This window comes from Pseudopipra pipra, chromosome 14 (assembly GCF_036250125.1).
Source record: "Pseudopipra pipra isolate bDixPip1 chromosome 14, bDixPip1.hap1, whole genome shotgun sequence".
NCBI lineage: Eukaryota > Metazoa > Chordata > Aves > Passeriformes > Pipridae > Pseudopipra > Pseudopipra pipra.
In genome coordinates this window covers 1,496,603-1,516,070 of record NC_087562.1, presented here as the reverse complement: position 1 = coordinate 1,516,070, position 19,468 = coordinate 1,496,603, and the positions used below count along the sequence as shown (strand labels likewise).

The window sequence follows — 19,468 nt, the reverse complement described above, 5'->3', positions numbered from 1 at the left end:
AAGCTACCCAAAAGCACCCACAGACTTCCAGCCAAGGGAGCAGTGCAGTACTCCTGAAGTCATCACACACACACCTCAGGCAGATCCACAGACTGCTGCACATTACAGGGGACTTCACAAACATATGTCACAAACTTAGCAAGACACGTTGTCTAGAGAATCTGAGGACAAGCTGCCCGTGTCCCTTTCCTCCTCCACAGCTCCCAGGGTATATGTCACATTAAAAGGAGGAGTTGCAGTTTTCTGGAAAGAAGAATGCCTAGTCAAATCCCAAATATTCCCCAGGCACGTGAATATCAAATCTAAGAACAAATACACTCCTCAGGTCAGTAACATTCTACTCCAGATCACACTTCTCTTTGATGAGAGCCTCAGGCATTTTGGTACAGAAATAGCATATTGCTACTCTTGACTTTGAGACTAAAACATGTTGCAGATTTGCTCTAGAAGGATGAAGCAGCATTTCAATCCCACAATGTTTTTAAGACTCAGAGAAGCTGCAGGCAAAAGAAATTCTTCCATATTTTCACAAAGCACTTTCCATGGATTAAAGCTAGGAACAGACTGTAAGAAAGGATGTGGAACACCAAGTGTACTGTTATCTCTTTATACAGCAAGTCTTGCCAGCACATGTTAAACACGTTCACATCTTTCATTTGTAAGGAAGAACAAACACAGAAGAACAGAATCATTCAGGTGAGAGACTAATTAAAAATAAACCCCACAATCTGTTCATGATTAAGAAGAGATGCTACCCATTCCCAGGACTGCAGGGGCAAAGCTCAACTGTTATGGAACATGTCATGGTGAAAAGCAAAAAAAAACCCCAACCAAACCTCACCTCTGCTCCCGGCACAGAGCCAGACTCGCTGCCTGCCCACGCTTTCAGCCTTTACACTGTTCTGCTGCTGCCAAGTCCTGGAGCTGAGGAAACCAAAGCAGAGTTATTTTAACCAGCAGCTCCCAAAGTAATGCAGGATCCTAACACAGGTTCTCCTCCAGGCCAACGGGATGACTGCACAGTAACTCCACGGGAAGGATAACTGATGTGGAAGGAGTTTTCCTCCCCCTCTCCCCAGGGCTGTAGCAGTCCTCAGAGCAAAGTGCAAGATGTGCTTTACTAAGCTGGCCACTAACAACTATGGCTACCTGGGACACCAGGATTGAAAGGATTCCTACACCTTCCAAGTCACTGTTATTCCAGAAGATTCACCTGATCTTGTACCTCTTCCAGGGAAAGGCAGCATCTTTCTACTGTTATTGCAGCCAACCAAAAACATTGGAACTTCCAGATAAATACTTCCATGGTCAAAATTCCAGCAATATGCCATGGGATCCAAACAACTGTAATCAAAACCTCTTATTTGTTTCTCTATGAAATGAATCATTCTTTCCAGCTACTGTATTCACCATCATCAGGCCAATTCTTTGATTTTATCAGCATCATGGAATATTACAGTCTGTTTCTATGAAAATAAGTACTTTCCACACAAGAACAAGCTAGAACAACAGTCCCTGTACCTCGCTCTGGAGAGTCTCAATTAAGATGATTTAGCCAGCACAGCTCGGGATTGACATCTGAATAATAAGGGATATGAAAAATCCCATGCAAACCCAAAAAACAACGAAACAAAGATGAGTGTCCACCTTGGCTACTAATGATGGCTACAGCCAGATGCTCAACACAAGCCTCCTGCTCTAGTATCCCCAGGAGAGAAGAGAAGGAAGAGTCCCAGCTGGGAAACAGTGACTAAGAGTGACTGATCCTATCAGCTCCTGCACATGAGCTTCTAGAAGCACAGAGCAGAGTAACCCTGGCACTGTTATCCTTCCCTTTGTTTCCAGGTGGCTTCATGACTGGGGACAGAGCTGTGCTGTTCAGCTGTCCACCTTTCCCAATCTCCTCCTAATAAAGATGATCATTCCTAAGGACCCATGAGGCTCCCCTGTCCAAACAGCTTCAGATCCAGCAGTGGACACAGCAGGAGGCTCATTGCTGAAGTCCTGGATTCAGGTCTGAAGTGCTACCAAGGGATTGAACCCCAAAAGAGGGTAAAACAAAGAGCCACGAGCTCCATAACTGTGGGAGTGAACAGCACTGAACTACTCATACTGCCCAAGTTTTACTCACACACAATGTTTTGACAGCTCTGAAGCACTATTTTAGATACCCTTCAAAAATGATCTCTTGATTTGTTTTACGGCTTTTTATGCTACAAAAAGTGTGAAATACACAAACAAAGAACTTAGAAAACTATGCCAAAGGCCTAAAGGGCTGTTCAGGAGCACTTTCAGCAACATGGTTCCCACAGTAGTGGATTGTAGCATTAGCCAGCCTCCACAAATTTGTTTTTGGTTTCTGAGAACAAAAGTTCAGTTCAGAAAGACTCTTCTAGCCCAACTAAGATCAGAACAATCACAGTTTATGAAATAATACTCTTCCCTTAAAAGCTGAGACAAAGATTTGAAGATATACAAAGGTTCTCCAACATTTTAATGCCTATCAGGCTATAAGTTACTCTTCTACTTTCTCTTAATATCTTCCTTTTTTAACATTCTTGCTTGAATGGCTCCACGTGATGTTCACAAAGGGGCTTTCTTCTTTAAGCTAAAACTTTAATCTCCTTAACAGGACCCTAATTTCAAATCTGTGGTTCCACTAAGCAATGCAGAAGTGACTACAGTCAGAAATCAAACTCCATCTCTCAACAGACAAACAATCACTTTAAGATGGCAACAGTATGCTGTGCTGTTATTTAAAGTTATTCATGATGCACAGCTCTAAACCACAGGTAGGCTTTGCCTGTTCCATCTGCCCTGTGTCAATGCAGACACCACACTGGATCATACAGCTGTGCTGGACCAACAACCAGCAGGTGAAGTGACTGGAGCACTGATTCTCATCTTCTAATTGTACAACAGAGAAGACCAAGCTGAATACTCCTCCCCAACATCACACAGCCTACCTGAGCTCCCCAGCATTCTTAGAAAGTTTTCAGAAAATGCCTTTTGCAAGTATTGTAAGTTGGAGATACTGTGAAGCCTAGTGAGTAGAACAGGCATTAGAGGACAGCATTTATTAAATAATCTTGGAGGGCATCAGAAAGTCATGATGGGTTTCACCAAAATGCCTCAAGGGAGTAAAGTATTTGGGGAAATTACTTTGGGAAGAGCTGACATACAAAGAGAAGAATTTAAATTCCATCAGCACTCTCCCAGCAGAACAAGTTTAGACTATGGTTTTATACAAGAGGATGCTGGAAGAGTTCACGAATGCCTGGAGGAGGGGAGGGAAACCAAAAACCCTGTAGTTAGTGGCTTGTTGGATGCTTTTCTCCTTTGTGTAGGCCTTACCTGTGAGCTGCTCACGGAGAGGAAGCCAACATAGCCTCACAGCACGTGAGGGGTTTGAAGTGGACAAGCTCAAGCTACACTGCCGAGTGCCTGAGCTGGAACAAACTCTGCCTTATTCCAGGCAAGTCTGCCCCACACACTGCTGCTATTTCTGGAGTCAGAGGTGAGGGTATTATCAGTGATGGTTGACATGTTCAGTGCCTGCTAAAGCACAGACCATGAAGCAAAAATATGAAACACTGCAATGCTTTGTGTTCTGCGAGGGACCCATCCTTCTCACAACTACTGCTTTGGACATGTACAGCTAATTAAGGCTATTAACAATCACACTGGAATGAGTGTACACCTTTAGAGCTGTGAATCAGTGGAGGGAAATGTTCTCTAGAACCACACATTGCCAGGTGAGTTCTAGAGACAGGACAAGCATTCACCCCAGCAGTCCCATCACAGTTCTGTGTTTAACACAAATGTAGGGAAAACCTGCACCCCAAACTACTGTTCCAGCCTTTTCTTTTTCAGGCTTTAAAAAACAGTGCTGCTTCACACAGCTAATCAGAAACAAGTGAAGGTGGCTGCTGATCACTGCCTGGAAGCCTTCTGTTAAAAAATAAGTGATGTTACTGCACTCACAAGACCTTTGACTTCTGCTGCAGAGTCAGCTCTACACTTGAGTAAGTTGAGGCATTTGCCATCAGGAATTTGCATACCTGTGTCACAGTGAGGTCCAGCACCTCACCCCTCAGCCATCTCAAGTGCTGCAGCATCAAAAATACAGTGCCCACAGAAGTTGTGGAAGCCCCATCCCTGGAAGTGTTCAAGCCCAGGTTGGACAAGGCTTGGAGCAACCTGAGATAGTGGAAGGTGCCCCTGCCCATGGCAGGGGGTTGGAATGAGATGAGCCTTAAGATCCCTTCCAACCCAAACCCTTCCACGATGCTACAATTCTATGATAAAAAAAAGCACCCAGGTCACCACAACCTCCCAAGTGAACAGCAACACAAAATGTTTGACAAATAAAACTCGAGTCAACAGTTCTCAGGACCTTGTATCAGTGGAGACAAGACTTTAAGTAGCCTGTCTGAATTTTCCAATAGAAGGATCACATTAATATTGATTTGTTTAAATCACCATGAACACAACTAAAGAACTGCAGTCTTATGAACAATTCCTGTTGCAAATTATGACAACTGCAGCTTTGCAGTGATTTTGCTCAAAAGTGGTCATTTTTCTGATTTTGTGACACACACAGATAGGCCACAGAGATAGACATAAGCCCAAAAATCAATTTGATAAGGAAAGAGCTTGCTGTAAGCTTCTTCAGATCTTATTTCAAGTCAGCTGAGAACAGCGTAACAGAAGTTGACTCAGCTCAAATCAAGTCTGGGCTGTCACAGAGAGTCTACAAGCCAAGCAGGTTTGGGTTTGTTGTTTTTTGTTTAATTCCATAAAAACTCTTTTGTAGGGCAATTACTTCGACACTTAGAAGAATGCATGCTCTGCCCAGTTTGTTTTGCAGTTCACTTGGTGCAAAGTATTTTACCCTGCAATAACAGGACAGTCCAGAAGAGAAAGCCTCAATTAGCAAACTACTGACCATGATGAAGGCTGGTGAGCCTCTTATTAAGATTCAAAAGATCTAGACAGCAAACTTGCCACCAGATTAAGCTAGTAATTATTATTTTAACAAAAGACAGCACATTTGCCTGATTGATTTTGCATAGCAGGGCTGGAAGAGCCATTTGTTATTAACCCACCCTGTTACATATAAGTAATTAATTATATCAACATAACCAGTTGCATTCTGAAGAAGAGACTCAAAACTCCTGTGACTCAACTAAGGAAACTACAAGAAGTTTATCACAGAAGAGCACAGAGTTCTACCACTAACTGCAAAGGAGTAAAATACTTCAGGCATGTAGAGAAACCATGAAAACTTACTACATTAAACACTACCTTTTGGGCACCTCAGCAGTTCTTATGCGTTGTTTCAGGCAAAGATGCAAAAAATAACAAATGCAGCAAATAAGCATTCCTGGCCTGCATAAATAATGGTCCTTTGTCCCTGTGGTGTTACCTGGTGAGAAACATTGGTCTTTAGCCACAGCACTGATGATAATAAAGGCATAAAATACAGCTTGAGTTAAAGCAAAATTGTAGACATTACAAACAAGAAATGCACTCTAACACAAAACTGTAAAATCTAAGCTGATAAAGCTGCAAGAGCTACGAGATACACCTACCTAAAGGAAAAAAATAAATAAATAACTCAGGCACAGTATCTGCAAAAAGGCAGCACAGAGAAAGAGAATACAGACCCCTCTCTAACTCCTGAAGGAGATTCCTCAGCTGGGAGCTGCAGACATTGAGACACCAGCAGGCCAGGACACAGTTCTTATGAATGTCACCTCTGCTCAGGAGAGGAACAGGATGGGTTCTCATCTCCTGTCTTGATGAAGAGAGGCTGCAATTATGCCACAAGCTGGTGCCCAGGGAAGGCAGGATCTCTGCTCCTCACCTAACATCCTGATACAGACAAACTGAACATGCAGAAAATCAAGATATTCCATGATGACAGAAAATTATCAGCTAACACAAATGAAAAATTTTAGTTTCATAGCAACCAATTTTACAGATATTAAAACTGAATTAGTCAGAAGATCAAAAAAAACCACCATATTTAAAAGCAATATTTAAAATAAAAAGGCAAGGACTTAGATCTTTTATTCATCTAATTCTTTGGGGTTTATTATAAGGAAGAATAAATGCAAAGCTTTGGAAAATGCAAGTTTACTTTGGAAAAAAAAAAAAAACAAACAAAAAGCAGAATCTATCAAGAAAGTGGTGCTCAGATGCAGGAAAGTTACACTATAAAGAACACCTAGACATTATCTCTACACTAGAAAACAAACACAGCACATAATTTGTCAAGAATAATCCCTCCTCAGAACATTCCATCCCAACCATGACAACTTGAAGCAGCACTAGAGAGATCACTTTTCTTCCAGTATGAGGGAGGAAAGAGTGCAAGCAGGGAAAACACAACCTGGCTGCATCTGTCTCTACTGTAACAACTGACCAGGTCTTTGCTTTTTAATATATCTCAGCTATTTTCCTCAGTAAATCACCTCCCCTTAACACACCTTTCTCAGTTCACCCTGAGCCAAGCCCAGGCTGCACAGCCTGCATCAAACCTGACTTCTCCCCTTGGATTTCATTCCTTTTCTGGAGGAAGCAGACCTGTAAGAGAACCTTCTACTGAGCCAAACATCTCAGGCCAAACTGATACACAACCAGCTTAGCACAAGTGTCAGCCTGCCAGGAGCAGCACAAAATTAAGGAAACCAAACCCACCCCCAAAAACCCCACAAAAGTAACTCTTTCAGACAAGTAGAAGTGCAGCTAAAGATATGAGAAGAACCTGTGCTCAGTGCTCTGGTCACAAGACAGTAAGTCCAGGTCCTGGCATGACAGAGACCATCCTCCCCTCTCTTCAGCTCCCAGGTGTTTTCAGTAGGATGAAAAGAGCACTTGCACATCCTGAGATGAAGCCAAAGGCCGATGCCAAAGTAACCAACCAAAAAACAATCAGACTTTTCAAGTATATTTAGTGTTTTGCTTTAAGACCTAACTACAACAGCCAGGAGCAAACTGGGCTTACATTACCCAAACACAAGGGAAAACAAGAACCTTGGGAAAAAAATGCGGCTAATCCCGGTTAAGAAGCCAAGCCTCAGGAGAAAACACTTCAGAGAGTGCTGCAGCCTTGTCTCTGTTATTTTTTGTTGTTGTTGCTCAGGTTTTTTTCAAAATCTAATCATCTAAATCCCTTTCTCCTAGGTCCAACCATTCTCTTCCACTCACGTGGATAGTCCATCTTCCATTTTATGAATTTTAGAAGCAGGAGGGACTATCATGACCATTCAAATTAATTACCATCTACCACAAGCCACTGTAAATTCTTCATTAAATGCAGTTTAAGACAGGACAGTATCTGAAAATTTCTCATTTAGATGCACAGGCTTCAACTCATAGAGTCCAGTTACAGCCCAATAATTAACTCATCTCTTAAAATTGCAACACATTGTTCCTTTAAGTTATCTCAGCTACAAGTATGCAGGTAAGAATTCTCCTTTTCTTTTTCTTAAGGATGTAAGAGTTCTAAACTCCTGTGCCCTTTACAGACTTCGAATCATCACCAGGTCAATATCCCTTAGAAGAAAGAGAGAGTTTAAGCAAAGCCCTTGGCAAGGCTTAAGGTACATCTTTCAGGTTTCTGATCATTGCCTTTAAAAAAACCCAAGCCTTTGAGTGCTGATATCTGAACCAGATGATAATGCTGTAGGCACTGCAAGAGCATCACTGGAATACTAACTGCCTCCTCCTTTGCAATAGTAACGATCAGAGAACCAGAACAGCCTCCATTCCACAGTTTATCACCCTGAGAAACGGGGCAGTTGCCGCTTAAAACAGGTCCCCTGAAGGCCAGGCAAAATGCCTGTGGAAAAAAAAACAGCAACAAACCATAAGTGCTGAAAGAGATGGCCAGCTCAGCCAAGGGTGGCTTCACAGTTTGCATTTCCTAAAAACAAGCCCACCCCCACCCTACATTTAATCCACAGCCCTCATTTACCTTTTTAGCCCTGGACAGGTAACCAGTCATTTGCTGCCACAAATGAGATTTCTCAAAGAGGGTACTTTAAATGCCACCTGTGCATGGGAAAGCTGTGAGAGATGGGAACATGAATATGTGCTCAAATACGGGATAATGTCACATGTTGAGGCAAAACAAAACCTTTGATCTTAAACTCAGTAAATTAAGGAGATAAAAGAGGAAAAATAAAATAAATTAAGCTACTGCAACAGATCACACTCATCTACCTCAATGCAAGCAAAAAGCTTTAGGGAAGCCTTTGCATTTCCAATCCATTTACCAAAAAAGTAGAAACACTACAGGACCAGGACAGAGACTGAGCACACACAACTTTTCCTACAGTTACAGTATTACCAACCAAACCAAGCACGTGTTGCTGTCTGGTTTCTGTTTTCCACCCATAACTTTGAAATAAGTAATTTCACCGGCACTGTTTTATCAGATCACTTGAGGAGCTCAGGTCCATAAGGAGTGAGGAATAAACCATTTAAACAGAAGAAATATGACAGTTCTCAGCCCATCAAATGGTACACACTCCCTAGCCCAGTAAGTCATATCAAATTAATTTTCTGGCCTTTTACGTGGAATAAACATCTGACAAAACAGGAAAAATACTACTCTTGAAATACACAGCTTTCAAAGTAACTTGTCTTGCTCTTAACCCAGCCCTCAACATTAAGAGAGCCTTATTCTTTCCAAGAAGCAGAGCATTCAGGCACTGTCTTTGCCACAAAGGTGCTGCCAAGGAACAGAACCATTCAGGGTGAAGAAAGCAGCAGGAAGCCAAGACTTTGATCTCTAATCCCAACTTAACCACGACTGTTTGATCTTAGAAAAAATATTTAGCCCCTGATGCATTAGCATTATACAGATTAATATAATGCTTTAAATATTACACAATCTTTACAAGTGCAATGCAAGTAAAGCTCAACAGTTATGGCATCGAGTTCATTCACCAATTAACCAGCTCCAAGGTAGGTTTTGACAGTAAAATTATGCTCCATTAGTAAACCTGATAAGAGAGCTACTATTTAAGATTATTTTCATACCTTCTGATGTTTCCTGCCTCAAATTCAACAACTTTTGCTTCAAATGCAAATCATCATTAATCAAGCAAAAATTGTTACCTAGCAAAAACATTCATATTTCATGGGTTTATTTATACTATAGCCACCACGAAAATCAGTTTAATAGGCAGCCCACAAAAAAGGGCTTGGGGCTGCAGCCCATGCTCAGGGAAATGCAAGCTCTGAAGTCTCTCTAGAAACAGGCTCCAAACCAGAATCCTTTCAGAAAGAAGCACTTTGGAACACAGTCTTTAAAAACACATGTATACACTACCTCATTCTACTCTTTTTATATGATGACAAAGTTATGTGAATATCAATTAAAACCTTGATAACAAAATTTTAAGTCACTCAAAACTGTAACAAGCACACAAGTACTTTTAACTAGAAAGAAGTTAATTCATCTGCAAAATGCACCAAAACGTGTTTTATTCTATATTTTGATTATATTCAAAAATGTTTAAGCTGAGTAGCTCTGACCACTACTTCTTCCAATCAAGGAGCATCCTTCCCATCCTTCTACTACAAAAGGAAAGCAGAAAACAATCATTTTCCTGATTTCTGTCTTTCAAAAAGTTGGACAGCGTGAAATGCAGAAGAGTTTTGCCCCTGCAGAAGTGGACTCTGCACTCAGTGGAAAAATCAGTAAGTAAAAAGTATTTGGTATCAGTGTGGGGGTCTGTTTTTTCTTTTTAAAAGAATTCTAAAAATACACAGTGCTTAAATAACTGTGTTGATAATACTTCAAACTGACATTCTACAAGTAACCTCTCAAAACCAAAACTTAAAAATTTACTGGTTTGGGGGTTGGTTTGGGGGGGTTTTCTTGCTTTGTGCCATTGTTGTTTTGGGCTGGGTTTTGGGTGTGGGTTGGTTTTTTATTACTGTTTTCTTTATGTCAAACCACTCTTTACTGAACATGTGTTCAGTAAACATGTGTTCAGTAACATGTGTGTTAAACAGCTTCTCTCAACATTCACTCTACAAGCTGAGCTCCTATCCCAGTCAACCACAACTCAACACTTCTGTCCTTTACATTCAAAGAGAACTATCCAGAGAAAGCAAGGGAGGACTTACTCTAAAGACTTCCACACCTAGAAATCAGCAGGTACTGGAACAACATGATCACATTCACACTAACAAAACAGGCACACCTTTTCTTTTTTCTATGCTTTATGGACTCAAAAGGAAGGTTACAAGTAGTTGTTTCCCCAGGTTATTCAGACTCAGAAGTGTCCTAGCCTACATGTATCACACCGTTATCAGTAACACTTCCAGTTTCAAACTGAAAGTTTCACCCCTTTAGAGGAATATTCTTTATGAGAAAAGTAAGACAAACACCTACAGCAGAAAGGCTTCTGCAGCCTACCTGCATCTAAAAATCTTACCCACTACTTGCAGAGAAGTAGTGTCCACATATTGTCCTCAGTGATGCTCTCAAGCACAAAACTCCCTCAAATCTTCCATCTCCTGTAGCCTGACTGTTTTTAAGTGGGCTGTATGACTCAGACTAGATCCATTTTAAAATGTAATTGTCACTTTTCTGGTATCGTCCAAACAAGCAGTCAGATGCTCTAGGGTCAAAATTAAAAGTTATATCAACAACGGTGAAACAGCCAATACGTCACTGGTTTCCTCTGCTGTCACCTCCAATACAAAGGAAACATCTGAGACCATATCTGACCCTGCTCCCTATCAGATGAAGTGCTACCCAATGTTTACAACTCATGACTTTTATTCACAGTCTAAATATCAAGAGTTATACAGCAGGGGTAGGCAGAAGTCAGTTATTTTAATTAATTTCTCAGGGCAGCCCTCTGTGAAGTCCTTTTTGCGTCAGGATACAGCCCATCACATCAGTGCTCCAGCAGAACTGCTGAGGGTAAGGCCAGCTGACAGTGCTCTTTGCAGGCTGACACACAAATAAGGACAGGGCTGTAGAGTGGCACCTTCACAGAGAAAACTCAATCCAAGAGAACCCTGAGATGTCCTGTCGATGCCTGGGATGCCACCCAGGAGAAGATCTGCCTTCAGCACTGGGCATCAGGCAGCACTACAGCCAGACAAGACCAACAGTCAGCAAACTACTGACATCATTCCTAGGAATAGGAAAAGGAAAACCACAAGCAGACGTTCAAAAGAGCAGAGTTCTCAGGAGATATGCAGAGCCAGCATAAGGGTTTGCACATGCTGAAAATAAAGCGTGATGCAAAGCATTCCTTCACCTCTTGAGCCTCCCTGCACAGCCCCGCGCCCCAGCCCTGCACCCACCCCCCTCTGGGCTTTAACTCAGGAAAGGGACACAACTATTCCAGCAGAAAGCTGATAAACTAGACCACAAAAAGGTTCACCTCGCTAAAATGGCAGAAGACCAACAAGCACTGGAACTATGAAAAGAGAAGGGAGGGGCTATGCAACTGCAAAGAAAGGAACAACAAGAGCCTGCCTTTTTGGCAGGCTGGCAGCTTGTGAGCAACCGCCTGTGAGAGCAGCTTCCAAGATCCTCTTGGATAGGATGCCTCCCTAAAAGAAGGCCAAAAGGTCCCAGACAGGTGGAAGAAACAGCAAAGGACAAGTTATTCATAAAGCAAATTATCGGAGCGTTTCATAACTGTGATAGATGCTGCAGCAGGACTCACTCAAAGCGTCTACAAATGTCTTAATAAACCGCCCGAAATTAAAACACTAAATTGGATAAAAATCTAAATTAGTCTTGGATTATAAGCCAGAAGTAATCACTGACACTTACTGGTTCAAGATTCCCCTCGATGAGAGTAACCATTGCCACTGCCATCTGCTGTCTCCGTAACAACGGATGAGAAACGAGCCCAGGTTTTTCCTAATCGCATTCCCACTTGGGTAAAAACACCATTAGAACTGACCCAGCCTGACCTTCCTGGACTTCACAGCAGAGAAGTCAAGAACTACACAGACCTCAACAGCAGAACAGCTCACCCAAAGCACTTCCCCCAAAGGCTGCTTCGAACGGAGGAAGAAACCAGGAATGAATGAAAAGATGGAGCTGGAAGACTCTGAGCTGGCAACTCAGTTTTTTTCCTGAGCTGGACTTAAAACCGCTCACGGCAGATGTTTGGGAACAACACATAAACCTCCTCGTACACTAAGCCAGATCTAAAGATATATCGAGTTTCATACACGCACAAGCGAGGACTGGAAACCAGCCGCCTCTGCAGCGGAGCTCCACGAGAAGGCAGGAACGCGAAAAAAACACCTCCTCAGGTCAGTGCTGCTACCAGCACGGCGCCTTCGCTCAGCACTACGCGGGCAGGGCTCTGGAAGCGAATAACCCCGGAGGCTCCGGAGGCAGAGCACAAAGGCAGCGCCGGGAGCTCTCCCTGCCCGCCGGGCGCTGCCGGAGCCCCGAGGAGCGGACGAGGAGGGGCCGCTCTCCGCAGCCCTCACCGCCACCCCGCCAGCGCTGGGGCTCCGCAGCGCAAACCCCGCTTTCTAAAGCACAAGCCCATGAGGGAAGCGCGGCGCGGCCGCGGGCGGCGCGGACCCCGCTCTTTGTTCGCCGCCGCGGGCAGGCCCGGCCCGGCCCCGGGCCCGTCCCTCACCTCGCGAACGTCCTGCAGGCACTCGAGCACGGCGAGGTTGTTGGCCCAGCTGTGCTTGGAGCAGAGCCGCACCACGTCCTCCCGGCACACCGCCTCCTCCGACAGCTTCCACCCGCTGCCCGACCCGCCGCCGCGGGCGCTCCGCGGCACGGCCGCGCCCGGCCCTGCCGGCTGCGCCACTCCGGGCAGGGCACCGGCGGCGCCGGGAGGGCCTGCGGGAGGGCCGGGCGCCGCCGGCCGCGCCGCCAGCGCCAGCAGCAGGAGCAGCGCCGGGCCCGGGCAGCGGCTCCGGACACGTCCGCACGGCGCCATCTTGGATCCGCCACCTCCGGCGTCCGCCCGCCCGCCCCACGGCACGCACGGCGTATGCAAATCAGCGCGTGACGGCGCGGGACACGCCCCTCTCCTGGCGGAGGAGGGGGCGTGGCTTGGGCGGGCCCCGCCCTCCCCCAGCACGCGGCGCGGCCGTTGTCGCCTGAGGGAGCGAGGCGGCGCCTCGGGGGCAGCGCGCGCCCAACGGCACCAACGGCCCCGCAGCCCCTCAGCGGCCCCCGCACCACCTCAGGGGCCCCCTCAGCCCCTCACGACCCCGCACCACCTCAGGGGCCCCCTAACCCCGTCAGCGGCCCCGCAACCCCTCAGGGGTCCCCTCAGCGGCCCCCGCACCACCTCAGGGGCCCCCTAACCCCCTCACGACCCCGCAACCCCTCAGGGGTCCCCTCAGCCCCCCGGCCGCGCAGGGCCACCCTGCGGAGCCAGCGCCGGTGCTGGGGAGGGACGCGAGGAGCCGAGCTCACCCCGGCGGGAAGGCGGCAGGCGGGCCGCGGGCCTCCCCCAGTAGGTGGCCAGTAGCTGTGACCGGATTTTGCCCGAAATCTCTCGGTTCCCACTCGCAACTCAGCTGCCCCAGTGATAGAGAAGTAATAGAGATCATGGGGAAACTGGGCTTTGAGAAGGCTTGGATTAAAGAGGAGCAACGAGAGCAGAATGATGAGGAAAAACTACCGATGAATGAAGAAGAAATACAGAGGCATGTAGAGAAATTACAGAGCTACATAGAAAAAATGCAGAAGAATGAAGAAGAAATGCGCGAGAACAAAGAAAAAATGAGGAGGAACGAAGAAAAGATACAGGAGATTGATGAAAAAATACAGGAGATCAAAGAAAAAATACAGGAGAATGAAGTAAAAATACAGGAGGACAAAGAAAAAATACAGCAGATCAAAGAAAAGATACGGAACAATGAAATAAAAATACAGATGAACAAAGAAAAACAGGAAAAGAAAGAAAGAATGCTGAAAAATGTGGGAAAACTACAGAAAAATGAAGTAAAACCAGAGAAGTTCATGGATAAAATACAGGCAATGAAAGAAAAAATAAGGAAGAACAAATCAAAAATACTGATGGACGAAGAAGGAATGCAAATCAAAGAAGGAATTAAGAACAAGGGAAAAATACAGGAGCTGGACAAAAAAATACAGGAGCTCGACAAAAAAATGCAGGAGCTTGACAAAAAAATGCAGGAGGGCAGAGAAAAAATACAGCAGCTCAAAGAAAAGATACGGAACAATGAAATAAAAATACAGACAAACAAAGAAAAAATACAGGAAAAGAAAGAAAGAAGGCTGAAGAATGTGGAAAAAACACAGAAGAATGAAATAAAAACAGAGAGCGAAATACAGGAGTTCAAAGAAAAAATACAGGCAATCAAAGAAAAAATGAGGAGGAACAAAGAAATGCAGATCAAAGAAAAAACACATCAGATCAAAGGAAAGATACAGGAGCTCGATGAAAATATACAGGAGAATGAAATAAAAATGCAGGATGACAGAGAAGGAATACAGCAGATCAAAGAAAATATACAGAAAAATGAAATAATAATGCAGATGATCAAAGAAAAAATACAGGAAAATGAAGAAAGAAGGCTGAAGATTGTGGAAGAAATACAGGAGAATGAAGCAAAACCAGAGAACGAAATAAAAATACAGGAGGACAAAAATAAAATACAGCAGATCAAAGAAAAGTTACGGAAGAATGAAATAAAATTAGAGATGATCAAAGAAAAAATACAGGAAGAGGAAGAAAGAAGGCTGAAGAGTGCGGAAAAAATACCGAAGATTGAAGAAGAAATGCAGATCAAAGAAAAAATTAGGAAGAACAAAGAAAAAATACAGAAGCTCAACAGAAAAATACAGGAGCTTGACGAAAAAATACGGAAGAATACAGAGAATGAAATAAAAATACAGGAGATGAAAGAAAAAATAAAGGCAGCCAAAGGAAAAATAAAGAACAAAGAAAATAGCAAAATACCAAAGAACAAAACCAAAATACTGGAGAGTGAAGTAAAACCAGAGAACGAAATGGAAATTCGTAAGAATGAAATAAAAATACAGGAGATCAAAGAAAAAATACGGAAGAACAAATTAAAAATACAGGAAAGCAAAGAGAAAATACCGAAGAGTGAGGAAATAACAGAGAACAAAATAAAAATACGTAGGAAAGAAGAAAAAATAGAGGAGATCGAGGGAAAAATGCGGAAGATCAAAGACGAAATGCGGAAGATTGAAGAAAAAATACAGAAGAACAAAATAAGAATACAGGTAAACGAAAAAATACCGAAGAATGAAGAAAAAATACAGAAATATATGGAAGAATGAGAGAAAACTACAGAAGAATGAAGAAACAATATCAACTAAAAAACTAAAAAAAACCCCAAAACCATTAATAAAATGCTGACAGTCAGCTTTGCCACTGTCATTTCTCCATGCTGAGTGCCAAACTGTCAGGTGGATGGATGATCTCCCTGTGTGTGGATGCCCTCATGGCCCCTCCTGGGGCAGGATGCTGGGCTGGCAGGAGGGCATGGGATCAATCCCACAGCCTGCAGCAGGCTGGCCCTCCCTGCAAGGAGCAGCAAGGAACAAGGGCCAAAAGGTCACATCTTGGGGGTGCCGTGAGGTGGCTCATTTTCAGGGTTGGTGGGTTGGCTGCACCTCCTGCCCTGTCAGTGCCAGCCACGGGGTTTTGGGGGTGGGATTTGCCAGGTCACACTCATCACAGCCCCCAGGCTTTCTTCATGGGGATGGAGAGAAATAGGGCTGTAAGAGTGATCTTGTCCCCAAAGCAGGATCTCCAGTGGCTGATCCTGGTGTAAATGGGATCCACAGGTTCCTCCTAGGGCAGTAAGAGGGGGTTGGATGCTGAATTTGGTGACGGAGCATCTGAAAGTGGTGTCTGCAACCGCACAGCTCCCCTCGGAGCAGCGTTTTGGGGATGTTGCAGCCCACTCCGCCCCAGACCCCAAATGTCCCAGTAAAACAGTACCTGTCCAGGTGTTGGGTCAGTGGCAGCAGTGGGACACAGCTCCACCTCCAGCTCAGCAACCACAGGTTTTCGGGTGTTCTCCCAGGATCTCACCAGGTCAGCTCACAGCACCTTCCTAGGATGGATTTGCCCCTAAATGTCAGATTTGCTTCCAACGACAGATGGAAATGGGGGACAGGGAGAATCCCACCTCAATTCCTCTGCTTGGTTGATTCCAGGAGCAGTTTTCCTAGCCCAAGCTGGCATCAGGCCAAAGTCAGAAGCTTTTGCCTGATGCCAGGGTGCTCCATGGCTCTGCCCTGGCTGGGTGAGCTGGGGTGAAGCAGAGCTGTAGGGCCGCTCCCCTCCTGCCCCAGGCTGCCTCATCCTGCCTGGGAAAAGCCCTTCTCTTGAGGACACCACCGACTGTCACACTCACACCAGGAGCTACCAGAGCACCCTGAGCCCAGCGTGGCCACCAACCTGCAGCCACCTTGTCCAGGTGAAGGCGAGAGGGAGAGGGCTCAGCTGGCAAAGTCCCTGCACTTCCTTCATTCAAGTGTCACGCTGGGACACTGCTCGGAAAGTGGCTTTGCTGGCACCCAGGGGCCACGCAGCTGGGAACACTTGAAAACAAAAGCCAGCAAAATCCAGCCCGTGCTTGGCAGCCTATTTGGCTTAGTGAGAGTTATTTGAAGTTAGCCCAATGTGAGAGCTGGCTCTGCTCCTCCATCCAGTGCAGGATGAGGACAGAGGGGAGCAATGGAGCTGGGTTACAGCTCGCTTCTCCTTCCCACACCCTTGGGAGCTCTCCGGAGAGTCATTTTTTGCACAAGGAAAACCTCCTCCCAGGCTTGGATTTTACCATTCTGCACAGTCCACCATGAAACAAGCATTTCATAAAAGAGCCCTATGGTCCCCATGTCCATGCAGCAAGTTAAACAAGGAGGAGGTTTGTCTTTGAGCACAGGGACATCTCTGCCTGTGTGATAACCCCAGCAGCTCCTTGCTACTGCAGCCCCTCTCCCTCAGCAGAAATTCCCTCATTGCCACATTTTAAGCATTTTACCACCAAGGCTCTGTCTCTGGATGCTGCATTAAGTGCTTGCAGTCCCTTGCTTCTGTAGTGGGCAGCACATTTAAGTCTCATCACTTCAAGCAACAAATGCCATTTAAATGTCCCCAGCAGAGCGAGGCCGGGGTGAGCTGAGCTGCTGGGACACCTCTCGCTCCTTCCCAGCAGTGTTCTTGCTCTCTACTGCTTCGAGGAGAACAAAAGTTCTTCCTCAGTCCATGTGGAGGAGCTGCTCCAGTTTTTAATTGGATACAGTCTGCTTGCTCCCATGTGGCCACAGGCACTGCTCCAAATCCTGGCTCTGCCTGTGCAGTGTGCTCAGGCCCTCTCCTTGCATGCAACCTGACTCAGCTGCCTCCCTCCAAAGCTGTGCATCCCCCAGAACTTCAGCACTGTCTTTCCCAACAGATGATCCTTTCCACCAGCAAATGCTGCTGCAGAGAACCAAGTCAGGTGCTTTGTTACTGCTGCCGTTCAGCACTTTTTCTTGGTGGCTGAGGCGGGAACACTGGCCTGGCATTTCGTGGTTTATTTGCATGGCATGCTCAGGTTCAGCCCCACTCTGTTTCTGCTTTTCTTGTAGGTCAGAGTCTACTCATCCCTGTTTGGAGATAAGCAGAAGACCACAGAAATACCTTCCAAGCAAGCTGTGGACAAAGAGGAGACAATATTGCAACTACAACCCTGTGAGTATAGAGCAAAAAGGGGAGCTTCATGCCTCTCATGCACAACTCTTCAGCCCAGTTGACCTTTTTTCCCCCAAAGACCTATGCTGTTGACACATGTTTGCCTGACAAACCCTCAGAAGTCCCAGGTCATTACTGTAGAGACTGTTGCCCCCCCATATTGCTGCAGCCTTGTGTTGCAGTTAGCACCTACCTTTAGAAAACAAAAAAAACCCGAGGGCAATTGTCCAGCCCTTTCTCCAACTTGCCACAATTCTTTCCTAGTCCTGCTTCCGCCTTCCTGAGCACTCAGTGCTGATTCCAGCTTGATACCATCGGAAGCACACTCCCCCTTCCATGACCTCTGCTGCCAGCAGAAGCATCAAATTGGACTTGATGCAAGACTAAAGCCCCTGGACCCTCGAATTAATTCTGCTTCACAGGGTGGGATAATCACTGAAATTAGTTCGAGGTATTTTTTTCTCCTGACCAGCACGGGCTAGAGACAATCTGTCACGTGCAAATTTTGTCCCAAGGATTAGATAAGCTTTTTAGGGCACAGATCCCCAAACTCCTCTTTTTCTTGCAACTTAGAGGCACTATTTGGCAAGAGACAGCAGAGGAGCAACATCCCACATGCTGTTGGTGCTTTCAGGACGCTGCTGTGGCTCCCAGAGTTTATCAATGAACTCCTTGCACTGGAGCAGCAGTTTCCCACAGGCCCAGAGCACCCAGTGCTCTGTAACACCAGGGCACCCACAGCTCTGGCTGCCATCTGGAGGGGAGCAAAGAGAAATCTCATCTAGCAAAGAGAAATAACGTGAGCAGGAGGCACTTCTGCCTCCTAAGCAGTATCTCCAAATATCTTTAACTATTGCAAAAGCAAGTAAACAATGATAAATATTGTTATCTTGAGGGAGGCTGTTGACACCAACATGCTTGACTTTGCAGGCTGAGTGCTGGCAGGGGCCAAGAGCAGCTCAGTGGAGGGGCAGTCCTGCTGCTAAGGCACTGTGACCCCCTCTGCTCGACTTTGGAGGAGACTCTGCAAGGATAAGGGATGAAGCTGGGCTCAAACAGTGTCTGAGCACTCAGCTGATTCATATTGCAGATAGAAAAAGCTTTCACCGAAGATTTGCTAACAGAAAGTCAAAGGTGCCACCCCAGCAAGGGAAACTGTGCCACCTCTCCCTATGTCTCTTGGCAGTGAAATTTGTTCTTTCACGTTTACTAGTTCTGGCATTCAATGCAAATCAAACCCAACAGAAAACAAGTTTTTGCTTGCTCCTTCCTTTATTTCTTTCCTCTTCCTCCTCCCTGAACTATTTTTTCCTCATATTCTCTCTCCTTCATGAACCAGCAGAAAGCTGGCTCTGTTAAGGAATTACACTGCCTTGGTAGAAACCCTGCAAATCTACATAAGCAGAAAATCTTGTCACGTCTCCTCACAAATTGAAAAGGAGAACTAAATGAAATCCCACTGGGATGCTCTGGCTACCTCAGTGCAACAAGGTTCAGCTTAAGCTGCTTGTTTCACTTGCTGCATTGCCTGGTTTTAATCCAATTTAGTTCGGGACACATAAAATAGCCGCTTTTCCGCCCTCCAGGAAGCAGCGGGTACAACCAGAACAGAGCAAAGTGCTGGCTGGTCCTGCCTCATGTGCACACACCCCAAGCTGTGCTCCCTTCTTGGCTCATGCTTTAGCACTACCTTTTGTCATCTGCAACATTTTTGACTGTGTTTGTCAAAATGTCACCTGAGTCACTACCAACCA

General features: G+C 45.4%; 2 protein-coding genes across 2 annotated transcripts in view; one reads left to right on the top strand and one right to left on the bottom strand.

Moving 5' to 3' along the window:
• GLG1 (golgi glycoprotein 1) overlaps positions 1 to 12,977 on the bottom strand; it is a 79,778-nt gene extending 66,801 nt beyond the window's left edge. Inside the window, exon 1 of the mRNA XM_064670679.1 lies at positions 12,651 to 12,977. Within this exon, the coding sequence (XP_064526749.1) occupies positions 12,651 to 12,962 (312 nt within the window). The 5' untranslated portion in view covers positions 12,963 to 12,977. The remainder of the gene's footprint in view (positions 1 to 12,650) is intronic.
• Positions 12,978 to 13,135: 158 nt separating this feature from the next.
• Positions 13,136 to 15,392, top strand: LOC135421876 (golgin subfamily A member 6-like protein 24). The gene is made up of 2 exons (XM_064670687.1): positions 13,136 to 13,236; positions 13,276 to 15,392. Exon 2 carries the CDS (start codon positions 13,583 to 13,585, stop codon positions 15,305 to 15,307), a length of 1,725 nt encoding a protein of 574 aa, XP_064526757.1. The 5' UTR covers positions 13,136 to 13,236; positions 13,276 to 13,582; the 3' UTR covers positions 15,308 to 15,392.
• Positions 15,393 to 19,468: the final 4,076 nt, after the last annotated feature.